The sequence below is a fragment of the Ostrea edulis genome, chromosome 4 (genome assembly GCF_947568905.1).
Source record: "Ostrea edulis chromosome 4, xbOstEdul1.1, whole genome shotgun sequence".
In the NCBI taxonomy this organism is placed as follows: Eukaryota; Metazoa; Mollusca; class Bivalvia; order Ostreida; family Ostreidae; genus Ostrea; species Ostrea edulis.
This window is the reverse complement of record NC_079167.1, coordinates 68,335,049-68,348,139: the sequence shown is the minus strand read 5'-3', so window position 1 is coordinate 68,348,139 and position 13,091 is coordinate 68,335,049. Positions and strand designations below refer to the sequence as shown.

The 13,091-nt window shown below is 36.0% G+C and overlaps 2 protein-coding genes across 2 annotated transcripts; both read right to left on the bottom strand.

Annotated features, from left to right (window-relative positions):
- Positions 1-2,836: 2,836 nt before the first annotated feature.
- LOC125670373 (carboxylesterase 1D-like) lies at positions 2,837-5,996 on the bottom strand. The gene is made up of 2 exons (XM_048905490.2): positions 4,465-5,996; positions 2,837-3,063 (listed from the first exon to the last, which is right to left on the bottom strand). The coding sequence occupies exons 1-2, from the start codon at positions 5,955-5,957 to the stop codon at positions 2,862-2,864; spliced, it is 1,695 nt and encodes a 564-aa protein (XP_048761447.2). The 5' UTR covers positions 5,958-5,996; the 3' UTR covers positions 2,837-2,861.
- Positions 5,997-8,765: 2,769 nt separating this feature from the next.
- Positions 8,766-12,834, bottom strand: LOC130054287 (uncharacterized). The gene is made up of 4 exons (XM_056163595.1): positions 11,558-12,834; positions 11,154-11,333; positions 10,344-10,529; positions 8,766-9,211 (listed from the first exon to the last, which is right to left on the bottom strand). The coding sequence occupies exons 1-4, from the start codon at positions 12,737-12,739 to the stop codon at positions 8,870-8,872; spliced, it is 1,890 nt and encodes a 629-aa protein (XP_056019570.1). The 5' UTR covers positions 12,740-12,834; the 3' UTR covers positions 8,766-8,869.
- Between the last annotated feature and the right edge of the window lie 257 nt (positions 12,835-13,091).

Below are 13,091 nucleotides of genomic sequence, written 5' to 3'. Positions count from 1 at the left end.
ACCAACAATTTACCGCCTGTCTTACCTGATCTACATGTATTAGTTCTTCTGACACAAAAATCTCTTGCTGTGGCCTTCAACTTGATATGTAGATCTACCAACGATTTACCTAAAATTCATTTTCATTCACAAGTCGATTCGATATATTCCAGTGAACTCAAAATAACAGACACCACAGAGTCCTACACACCTGTTCATACTTAGATATTTTATTGAATATACATGTTAACGGCAAAGTAACAATTCAACTTTATGAAATGGGATGATTTCAACTTCTACATCTTCAACTTACATGTATGTTCCATTATCACCTGCATGTGGTGCTTATGTCTCTCAACTGATTCGATATGCAAGAGCATTTTCTGGGTATGGTAAGTTTTTAAAGGCTTCTGACAAATAAGTTGATGTTAGAGAGGTTTCAGTTCCCTTTCTTGGTGTATGCATCCTAAACTGATTCATCATTAACTTGTGTCGTAATGTTGAATGCTTTTGTCATACATTTTAGAAGTCTCCTTCTAGACACCTGATTTCACCGGTAGTGTTTATCCTACTCTTAATCTTGTATTCTATATAGGAGTTATGAGATTGCTCACTGTTCGTTATCGTCTTTCTTCATTAGTCAACACGTAAAGCAGAGTCTTCAAAATTTTCATTTAATCAAAGAAGTGAAACTATAGTTACGAGTTGATGGTATTCATCAATTTTTCACAGTTATAAGAATAATAATGGAAATGTGGGTTTTCTTCCTTGCACCTGAATATAAGTATTTGTGTCATAAGCAATATACACGCAATTTCTCATAACAATCTGCGAAGTGTTTTTTTTTTCTTCTGATGAAGGAAGAATATTCATGTCAGAGTTGTGAGAATTATAGTTTGTCTAAACAGACCAGTCCATTTTCTGATCATTATGATTACATCCTATTTCATGACACACTGATTTTTACTACGAATTACTCCCTTGATCAAGATTAGGACTCACGATGGGTGTGACCGGTCGACAAGGGATGTTTACTCCATCCTAGACACGAGATCCCACCTCTAGTATATCCAGGGGTCCGTGTCTGCCAAACTCTATTTTGTATTCCCTAAGGTAGTGACAATCTGATTAAAATCAAACCTCTCACTTCGCTCGATATACGGAGAGGTTTGATTTTAATCAGACTGAGGTAGTGATTGCAAGGTATCACGTGGTTTATCAATGTAGTATCTAAAAAAGAGACTATTTTCGTTTCCAATTCCGGAATCCGTCAAGCGCTAAGCATCAGTAATAGTGACAGACGATGGAAACAAAGACTTGTCAGCTATAACCAGACACAGGATAGAGTGAATATATGTTTAGAAATATACAAGTAAAATAAAATACAAATGAAAACTCCCTTACGTTTTAATCATTTTTTAAAATAATAGTCATAGTTTATGTCTCCATGATTCATGTACCCCCCCCCCCCTTCCGCTCCCCGGTTAATTTTTCTCTTAGAAAACGTAAATTTATTTCACAAACCACTAGGCCTATTAACTTATATAATACTATGAATTTCATAAAATGTATATGGTGTTAGTGCACATCAATCTAAAGTGCTGGATCTACATGTATAATATCCAAGGGAAATCCTTAGGCCGAGGAAACACGGGTTATGCAAACGCGTCATTTTAAGCAAACAATATTGATTATTTTAATCAATCTTTCCCAAGTACACTATACATAGATCTAAAACACTTTATTTTGCTACAAATATTCTCATCGTCCACTTTGAGATCGTCAGCTAAGAGGGAATCGAGGGAATCTACTATGTAACGTGGATGTTAAGAGAAATCAAAAAGTGTGAATTTTGAAAACAGCACTTGCTGTTAATATGATTTTGTTCAATTAGTTCAGTTATTCCTTATAATTTAAAAAATAAAGAATTTTTTTTTATAATCGCTTGGTTTGAAATGAGAAACAAAAACATCGCAGGTAATACAACGTCACAATGCACAGTTTACATCGGCTGTGTTATATTTCCCGCGTTTTTAACATACACTTACAGAGCGTGATTATACAAGTAATTTCAAACAGAAAGTAATAAAAACATCTCCAAAGCAACAGTACTATCATTCTATGTGAAATTAATTCAATAAACATAAAAACATATTTATAGTTTTAACATGAGTTAAGATAAATACATGTAAGATGCACATTTATTGTAATTATCACCTGCAGCATTTATGTAAGGAGGGGGGATAACTATAGTGGTCATAGCACCATAGTAAACCTGAAAACCAATATTGATACTTTCAGGAAAAATTCCTACTAACATATGTCAAAACATATGTGAAAATAAAAAGAATTCATTGGTCATTTATTTTTCAGAGGGTGAAAATATGTCTGTTTTGGTGAATAATTGCCTTCTAAAAATTGCACAATTGTTCATAATGAGCCGTGCTACTACTTCATATGAAAATAAATGGACACCTTGATACAAATTTTATATTAATTAAGGTTTTAACTTCAATTTGATATAAAATTTGTATCACTTACTCTTTTTGTATCAATTTTAAACACCGTCTGAAACACCTGTACCATTTATTACAGAAAGTCGACAAGAGGGGTTACTATGACAACCGTAGCATCACAATTTCCATGAAAACCATACATGATACTTTCATAATGAGTTACAGATACTGTCAACTACAAAAAATGTAAAAACAATTAAAAAAAAAATCATAGATTCATTAATTTTCAATGACCCATGCAATCACTACCTTAAAGGAGTTATGAAATTGACCACTATTCGTTACATTCACCTTTCATGAAGTTGTTTATCATTGTATAAGGAAGGTGAAACCGCAAAATATATTATTTTCTTTAATTCTCATCCATTAACCTACAACTGGTATGGCACAGGTCTGTTGGTTACATCCATGTCTCAAAATGTTGGGCAAATCCTGATTCCAGAAGTCCGTATATGTCTTCCTGTAATTCGTTCTTAATGTGGTATTCATAGATTGCAAATTCATGTATGGATGTGACGAACCGAAATCAAATGATTTCCATTCCGGCAAACCTGGTCCATTGGGGTTCCTACAAAAATGTCATTATATATCCGTGTATGCACCGTACAACTCATACTAAAACGTCTTTCAAAATCGAAAATTATAAAACATATATATCAAAGATATTCCAAAAAAGAGAATATTGCTTTAAAGTAAGAAAATGCGCAAGAAAAGTTGTTTTATGTCCCGTCAAGAAATTTTCATTCATATTAAGACGTCACCAGTTGTAGATACATTGTAACATACCACAAATCTTGACCTTTGCTTAGCGATTACGCCATAGCAATGAGAGTTATTTAACTTCTCAATGTCTGCCGCAACACAGAACCTCCGTTCTTAAAGTCCTATCCAAAATTTAAAGCTGTATGGTCCGAATTACAATATTTTTCCCCATCTTGTAAAAACGCTATTAAATCATCGCACGTATGTAGTTATGAGACTGTACGACATATCATAAATTATTTCTCCTGTTTTAACCCAAAGAATTTAATTTTAAATCGATGTTTACAAATAACCGCGTCACTCTGCCATTTCAAGTGACAGTCACGTGGCCAGTTCAAACTTTCAGATCATCGGTGGTCTTATCTGTATAAAACTGTGTATTTTGTTACAACAGTACCATACCATAAGTTTAATAGAAATAAAAATATCAAATACCTCTTAGTAATTCGTTGTTTTACGCTCTTTCAGCCTTAAAACTAGACAGTTGCATATGAGTTAATGTATCATGTTGGGATTCCCCTGACGCGCGTGGGTCTATTTATAGACGTCTATTATGGGATGACTTAAATATGTAGCCACTATATTTACTTTCTAAATAATATTCGCACTGTTTTCTTTTACATGCAGATGTTTTCAAGCATGTAATTAAGGGAAAGTTAATAACCTTATAAAGTAATTAATCTGCTTTAAAGTAATTATGTACAAAAATAATACATGAACATCGGGTCATACAGCTTTAAAGAGATTCTTGTTTCTAACTGCCGAGCGATTCAAGTCCAATTAATAAATAAACTTGTTCTGCGTTTTGGTCTGTTTTCAAATCAACACAGGCTAGTAACAAACAAGTTGATTGTGCAGGGATTCCAACAGTTCCGTTTAAAATCAGCATTTGGCAAATTTTATTGTCGTTATAACGATTTAGTTTGTCAATACAATCTATCATTGGCTTAAATTATGTCTGACGTGTTTCATGCCGATTGTTATGGGGCTCACGGCGGGTGTGACCGGTCGACAGGGGATACTTCCTACTCCTAGTTAAATGATCCCACCTCTGATATATCCAGGGGTCCGTGTTTGCCCAAATCTAGATCTCTATTTTGTATTACTTATAGGAGTTATGAGATTGATCACTGTTCGTTATCTTCGCCTTTCATTAATGAAAAAAATAATTTGACTTTTAAAATACTAGTAAGTGATAATTGTATACCCTGTTTTAGCAAAGTTGGTCCAATATTTTCTCATTTGGTCCACTAAAATCCGAGCACCTTCCGTGAAGTTTGATGTTGTCTTCAATTGTTCAAACAAGAACATGTACGAGATATCGCTTCCATGTGCAGAACCCCGATACCAAGGTAAATCAGGATTCATCGACGCCATTTCTTCAGAAAACACGTACTGATATGTTGTTGCCCTCTGAATATTATTGGAATGATAACTTAGAGCAAGAATACACGGAGCAATAAATGTAGCATCGCCGTACATGTGTACAAATTCCAGACCTTGTTCTTCAATGTTGTGTAATACGGTATACTTCTTGCAAATTGCATTTGATACTTCACCATTGCTGTTGAATAATGATTTTGAAAACACGGGTATAAGAGTATGACACATCTCATGTGTGGGAAGGCCTTCACTGAAATTGAAATTCAGTTTTCTTTCATATCCAGGTAAAAAGCTCAGTGCAAGAGAGCCGTCATTATCACAGGTTCCTATCATCATGTCTAACGATTGAAAAAAGTTGAATTCTGATGATGTTCTGTCCTTCAGTAAACGAATAGGACTCTTGTGAAAGAGTTCACCATCCACTATAGGTGTAAATGGGAGATTGGTTAGAATATTTAATCCCAATTCCGTCTGAAATATATCTGTAGCTCGAATAAGGTCATTTGCGTCGGCAGCTTGTAAACATTCGATAAAGTTATGATCATTTACCGAGTGAAAATTGTATGCACAGCCAACTTTCTTACCAACAGCAATTGTAGAAAATAATGTATCATTCGAAATCGTGAGAAAAGAATTGGCAATTCCACTTTGAGCAATCACTTTATTGAACAAACCTCTGTTGCTGGGTATTAAAGATTGTAACGAAACACTCATACCCCCCGCAGACTCGCCAAATATTGTTACATCGTTTGGATTGCCGCCATAATCTTTAATATTATACTTGATCCAAGTGAGGGCAAGTTTTTGATCCCACAATCCTGCATTCCCTTTCGCCTTGTTGTTCTTTGAAGCCAAAAATCCTAAAATTCCCAATCGATAGTTAATCGTCACTACTATAACATTTCCTGTTAGAGAAAGCATGCCGCCATCGTATAAATTCCCAGCACCATTTATAAATCCACCACCATGAAACCAAACCATAACGGACTTGTTATTCGAGGAATTCACATCACGTGGGACATAAATATTCAACTTGAGACAGTCTTCTGTGAATCCTGGATATTGAAATGGTTGGTTTTTGGATTGATGGCAAGCAGGACCTAATGTCGTTGCGTTTAGTGTGTTGGACCATGCTCCAAAGGGGATGGGTTTTTGAAAGCGTAGGTTGCCAATCGGTGCTTTACCGTAAGGTATATCGAGAAATTTATAAACTGTCTGTGTTATCATGTTGGAATACTCTTGTCGCCCTATAACGTTGCCAAGTCTTGTTTGTATTTCAACTTCATTTGTATTCCCAGTGCTTTTTGTAATGAACATTGGAAATGATATCAAGGTTAGAAGACAGGAGAAATATTTTACATCCCACATCTGAAATGCAATGTGTAATAGATTCGTAAAAACCCATTAATAAAATAAAATGTCAAAAGTAAGCATACCCAAAGTACTTTACCGAACAATGAATACGACTGCATGTATCACTCCTCACGATAAATTAAAAACTAATCATTCAAAAATATGCTTTCTTAAACACCACTCGGATTCAATGCACAAGTACTGCAGTTTAAATTAAAAATATCCTGGAGTACCTCATTGACAATATCTTCAAAATCTTTGGTGATCAGGTCTTCCAACAGTCTGTTGGAATTTTCATGGGCACGAATTATGCCCCTTTGTTAACTGATATGTTTTTATATTCCTTTGAAGCAGAGTTTATTCAAAAACTTCTGCGTGAGAAGAAAAAATATCTTGCTGTGTCCTTCTATTCGAAATCTAGATATATCGACGACGTTTAATTTATTACCAATGATAATTTTCATTCACAGGTCGATTCGATATGTCCCTGTGAACACGAAATGAAAGACACAAAATCGTTCACTTCTGTTTCATACTTAAAGTAGATATTAGCGGCAAACTAACAACTCAACTTTATGACAAACGGGGTGATTTCACCTTCAACATTGTCAACGTCCAATATTTATGTAGCAGGATTCCATATCACCTACATATAGTGCGTATATATCTCAATTGATTCGATACGCAAGACCTTGTTCTGCATATAACCAGTTTTTAAATCATAGCAGGCTAAAAACTGACAAACAAGTTAATGGTGCAGTGGTTTCAACAGTCTCGTTTAAAGTAAGCTTTTCGCAAATTCTATGGTCGTTATAACAATTTAGTTTCGCAATACAACCTATCACTAGGTCAAATTCTGTCTGACGTGTTTCATACCGATTGTTAGGCCGTTCTCAGCACACTGATTTTCACTACGAATAATTAATTTTTTCCTGTTCAAATTATAGGGCGCACAGCGGGTGTGACCGGTCGACAGGAAATACGTATTCCTCCTAGGTACCTGATCACACCTCTGGTGTAACTAGGGGTCCGTGTTTGCCCAACTTTATTTTCTATTGCTTATATGAGTTATGAGATTGATCATTAATCGCTATCTTCACATCTATACATGTGTGCTTATAAAACAACAGATTTTGCCAATAATCTCCGAAACGCTTGCTCCAGAGTTCTTGCTTGCATCTTTAACATTTTTCCATATGTGAGGTGAAGTCCATAAGCTATAATAGAATATTACTTAATTAGTAAATGTCTTAAAAATGAAATCTTAAACCTACTTTCGTTTTCAATATACTACTGTGAAATAGCAAAAATGAGAGTACAGCGGTGGATACGCGTTGGCGGATCTCAGCCAGTTTTATTTCTTTTTTTTTTAATTATTTTTCTTTATAACAACTTCAGATGATATGATTTGAAGTAAATCTGTTATTTACCGATGCTTGATTTTGATCTTACTGGAGAATTAAGTTTCGATAATTTTTTAATAAATAATAAATACCTGTTCATTTCTACAATTCGTGACTTTAGTCTTAAATCAACATTATAGAAATTTCCAGAACGAAACACTAAAGACGTTTAGGTCTACAACAATCGTACATTATCGGGCCTTTCCGGGAAGATTGATTGATTAATTGTACATATGTATATTGTTTAACGTTCCTCTCGAGAATATTTCACTCATATGGAGACGTCATCCTTACCGGTGAAGGGCTGCAAAATTTAGGCCTATGCTCGGTGCTTACGGCCTTTGAGCAGGGAGGGACCTTTATCGTGCCACACCTGCTGTGACACGGGATCTTGGTTTTTGCGGTCTCATTCGAAGGACCACCCCATTATGTCGCCTCTTACGACAAGCAAAGGGTACAGTGGCCCTATTCTAACCCGGATCCCCACGGGACTCGAGGAGTTGCAATTGGTTAACAACATGATAAGCATAAACATCATGTAAGTGTTCAGTGTTAGTTATACTTATAATAGTTTTGACTGCGCCCATATTTATCATTCTATGAAGATTTGTAATTATATTACTTCGACGAAAGACACCCCCTCCCGAGACTAACGATCTGACACATTTATGAATTTTTAAATACGATATTCATCTGATATTTTCGATGTTTTTAACTTTTTCCTTGATTATTTGTTGTTCCGTGAATGGTGTAACAACGGGTGACGGTTAGGATATATTTTATCTCCAAGTAAAATACATTCATCCGGAAAAGGGAGCACTGGTTCGCTTTATTTCTATCAGACAGGGATACTGTTGAGCGTCATTAAGATGACCCAGAAAACCATTTTCAACGTAAACGAGAACTTGAATATGATCATCAAGAAAACAGCTAAAATTATTATCAAATTCTTTTCTTTTCCATTTATTATAAATGAGAATATGAGGACAATTGTCCAGTGAAAGAAAAAACCCATCAGATTGTCTGATGAGGAGGTACTTATGATGCTGCGATCATATCAATTTCACCCGTGTTTCTGGGTTAAAATAATTCAAAGCATAAAGGACAATGATCATCAGCTTCCGGATGATGCAAAGAAAATGTATCTGGAATGTGGACATAGGCAGCTGAAAAACAGACTCTCAAATAAATATGCGAAATTGATGTGTGCATCAGAAAGAGACATCAAAAATGCATTAATAAGGCCACACCAATTTAATTTCTTGGTCTTCGGATTTTAGAAGGAAAAAAAATTGGGGCGAGCGAGCGATTTGATAATTTTAAAATTAAAAAGTTGGAATATGAAAAGTTACGAGCGATGTAAAATAAATAGAGGCGAGCGATAACATTTTATTGCAAAAAAGTCATTTTTGGCAAAAAAGTCACTTTTGCCCCAAAGTTTAAATGCATCATCCTGAAACACAAGTTTATTGTCTATCTTTTACACTTCTTGGGGAGAAACTTTTTCCCCCAAGTTCTGGCATCTTTACCAGTGTTTTTACAATATTCACACAAAGGTCGCACAACAGAATATTTCTCATAAAGAGCAGATATATAAGGGTCTGTGTCATCCAACAGATTGTCAACTTTTCCACAGTGAACACACACTGGTGGTAAGTAATGTTTCAACGATGTAGAGAAGTAACTTGTCTCCACTTCAGTCAAACAGTTCACTGCCTCTCGAACAACCATGCCTGGATCTTCTACATCTTCTGGAACTAATGAGTCGCCACATGTGTACAGATGTTCCTCTTTCAAACGCAGCAGCAGCTCCTCCTACAATAATCATCCATATAAAAATCAATAAACTCACAATACACTCTTATCAATTCAAAGACTGTATTGAACATATTTTTGGTCAATATGTCAAAGACAAAAACAATTGGGCATAAGTTCTTAAAACTTAGGCCACTTTCTCCTGTATAAAACTAGAAATACTGTGAGCAAAGCTCACTTAGTGACTATGATACCCTCCCTCCCCTGTAGGTATAAAATAAATTAAATTAGGAGGTTCATAATTGTATATGTAACAGTAGATCCCTGAAAGTTTCATAGAATTCTGTTGAGTGGAGAGGGGTAGCAGATAGGAGGTGGGGATGGATGGACAGACAACAGGATCATTTAAAAAACTGCTTGGGGGGGGGGTATAACAAGTTTAAGACTGCATGTACTACAGTTTGCCATCTCAACATAAAACAAGAGGCCCATGGGCCACATCGCTCACCTGAGTGACCTTGGGCCTCACACTCTATATCAGGAAGCTCTAAGGTAAATGTTGTCTTTTGGTTTTGAGAAGATTTTTAATATATATTCAAATGTAAAACTTTGATCCCCTATTGTGGCCCCACCATACCCCTTGGGTCATGATTTGTACAAACTTGAATTTCTGCTATATCAGGAAGCTTCCATATAAATCTCAGCTTTCCTGGCCCAGTGGTTCTGGAGAAGAAGATTTTTAAAGATTTCTGCTATATAATCACATGTAAAACTTTGATCCCCTATTGTGGCCCCATTGTACCCACGGGGGTCGTGATTTGAACAAACTTGAATCTCCTCTATATCAGGAAGCTTCCATATAAATTTCAGCTTTCCTGGCCCAGTGGTTCTTGAGAAGAAGATTTTTAAATGACACCACCCTATTTTTGTATTTTCGTGATTATCTCCCCTTTGAAGGGGGCCTGGTTCTTCATTTGAACAAACTTGAAGCCCCTTCACCCAAGGATGATGTGTACCAAGTTTGGTTGAATATGGCCCAGCGGTTCTTGAGAAGAAGTCGAAAATGTGAAAAGTTAACGGACAGACAGACAGACGACGGACAACAGGCGATCAGAAAAGCTCACTTGAACCTTCGGTTCAGGTGAGCTAAAACACTAATAGCAACATAGAATAAATACTTCAAACACCTTACTTGTTCACGGGTTAGCTTTTTATCACTGTAAACACATCTTGGCTTGGAACACTCTCCACAGACAATTACGTCCCGGACCTTCTGGGTCTTGAATATCTCCCGGTTGATTCGATCATTTACACTGGCAGGATCATCGCGTACTTGGGCACTTGGTCTATGTTCATCCCCTGTTTCCTGTCCATACATCTATCAAATAAAGTTGAGATATCAGAGCTGCTATTATCATAAGACTTGTATTACTTGCAAACTAAGATTTAATAAATCAACTGTCAGTTGAAGTTAATCAACTGGGACTGGGGAGCAACTGGGTCATTCAGATCAAAATTTCAAATAAGAAATGCACAATGACATCATGTAACAAAGAATCCCTTAAAGTTTCACATAATTTTGTTGAGTTCTTGTAGAGGAGTAGTGGATGGGAAGAGAGAACGAAAAACAGCACACACACACATTCCCGCTCCCACAAGTGGGGGAATACAGTAACATTATAACAATAAGCTTTAAAGATGGAGGATCTTGTGAAATATTTGTATACATTATGCTTACGTTTTCCAGATTAAATTCTAGTTTTTAAGATTAAACTCACAGAAATTATATCTACATGGAGATAGAAAGAGCCAAGGCACATGGTTATTCAAGTACATGCCCCTAAAGTTGAACTGCACTTGAAATAGCATAATTCCATTAAATCAATAAATGATTTTGTAATTGTGTACATTAATTGATTGTTAATATGCATAGGATGTGTTTGGATGTGTTTTGTGACTAATTACATTTTAAACTTTATTTTGACCGCAAAGTTATATTTACCTCTTGAAAAGAAAGATATTGACCATCTTCTCCAGCGACGGGGTTGGGCAGAAAGTGTAAACTCTGGAACTCATCATCTGGAAGCCTTGGGGGGTTGATGACCGTGCAGTATGCACAACTGCTGCACTTTTTTAACTGGAACATGTAATGAGAACTGCTCCCATGATCTGACAGGAAGGTCTGAAATTACAACGTTAAAGTAATATAATATCTAAAACAGTCATTAAAATTTTATGATCTCTATACATGTATATACATTGTTCATAATGAAATGAACTGAGTTAGTACCATGTTATTGATATAATAATAGATGTTTGAGCCACTAATATGGTAGAAATAAAATGAAATAGACAATGCAAGGGATTACATAAAAAGATTTAGCTATGGAAATACTGTTTTATTACCTGTAAGTTTTTCATTTTGCGCAACTCTGCAGTTGACATATCAACAGTGAGATCAGAATTGAGGACCCGACAGACAACATCAAGAGATGCTTGAATTTCTTCATCTGGAATGCCTGTGTATGCTTCTAAATATTCATTTTTGAGTTTCATTCTTTTGAATCGAGCGTTAACAAGTTCAACAACACTTCCAACAGATTCAGCAAAAGCCTCTCTGAAACCAGTCTTGATGTTGGCCAAGTTACGCACAGCACTTAGGGTAGATTTGTGTTTGACGGAATTTTCAAACACAGGATCCATGTCTTTTCGTGCCAAAGCAACATGTTGCAATGCTAAATTCAAAACTGACATACAACGTTCTGCGGGATTCATCCAGCTGTGGTTAGGTGCAGTTCTTAAAGCAATCAACATGTCAAGATCAAGTTGAATGAACAACTGAACAAGGGATAGTTTGACCGTTTCAAAAGTCACTCTGTGATCTGGCCCACCATCCGTCATCAAACACAATACTGGGGTGTTTAGATTAATATTGTCATCAGAATTATGTTCGCGTAAAATCCTGGTGAGCTCTGTTGCATGTCGATATGGTGTGGATGGTTGGAAAACCTTGTCTTTGGTAGTAACATAAATTTTCCCATTAAAAAAGCTGTCATTACTGTGCCGTGGTATCCTAGAGACAAAAGTAACAGATGGCACAATACCTGCAACATGGAAATCATGGTCAGTGCATACAAGTTTTGGACCATCGGAGGGAGTCAAAACTTTGTTATGTCCCCTTACTCCTGTACTGATAGGTATTCCAGGTTCTCCAACTGGTATGATAGCCTTATCATCTAAGCATACAAATGTCACATTTTCACGATTTGAAACGCAAAACTCCTTCAAATATCTAAATGATGTAGCGACATACCTTGCGTCAACATGGTTAACTCTTGCAAGACGTGTTTGCACTCGAAATTTCACATTAAACCTGCCAGAATACTTTAAAGCAGTTTTTTGAAATGTACTGTTTGGTTGAAATTGTAAGCGTACTGTTTCACTGCACGGAATTGGTGTGCCATCAGGTACTCTCTTTGAAATTTGATCTCTTAATTCCTCAATGGATATTGCCATTGGCAAGTAAAGTTCTTCCCCGTGCCGTCTTTCGTTAACATGTAAGAGCTGTTCATCAAAGTATTTACCCATTTCTTCAAAGAAAACACCAAATTTGGAATCGACATCCTTCCCATTTAAAGATCTGTAATCAAGAAGAATGGAAGGGTCATCACCATCAAGTAATATCGATGATACACGATCATCAATTTCTCCTTGTTCACTTGATTCCCAAGTAGACTCACATCCAGTAAGTTCGAAGAAAATGTTTCGAAGCAAGGATTTTGGAGCTTTCACATTTTTATAATAACGATTTATGAAATCCTTTCTCATGGACCTAGTGGAAAACTTTGGTAGAGATTTGTTTATTTTGTTAACAATTTTCATATTTTTCTCAGAAACCTCCACATTGTCTGCTCCATCTCCTGGTACTTTCCAAATAAAG

Excerpts from the sequence above, each read along its gene's own strand:
- LOC125670373 (XM_048905490.2), bottom strand. The coding sequence starts at position 5,957 with ATGTTCATTACAAAAAGCACTGGGAATACAAATGAAGTTGAAATACAA. Across the intron at positions 3,064-4,464 it reads ACCAACTTTGCTAAAACAGG|GAACCCCAATGGACCAGGTT; the intron begins GTATACAATTAT and ends ACATTTTTGTAG.
- LOC130054287 (XM_056163595.1), bottom strand. The coding sequence starts at position 12,739 with ATGGGTAAATACTTTGATGAACAGCTCTTACATGTTAACGAAAGACGG. Across the intron at positions 11,334-11,557 it reads GCAAAATGAAAAACTTACAG|ACCTTCCTGTCAGATCATGG; the intron begins GTAATAAAACAG and ends TTGTAATTTCAG. Across the intron at positions 10,530-11,153 it reads AATATCTTTCTTTTCAAGAG|ATGTATGGACAGGAAACAGG; the intron begins GTAAATATAACT and ends TTTATTTGATAG.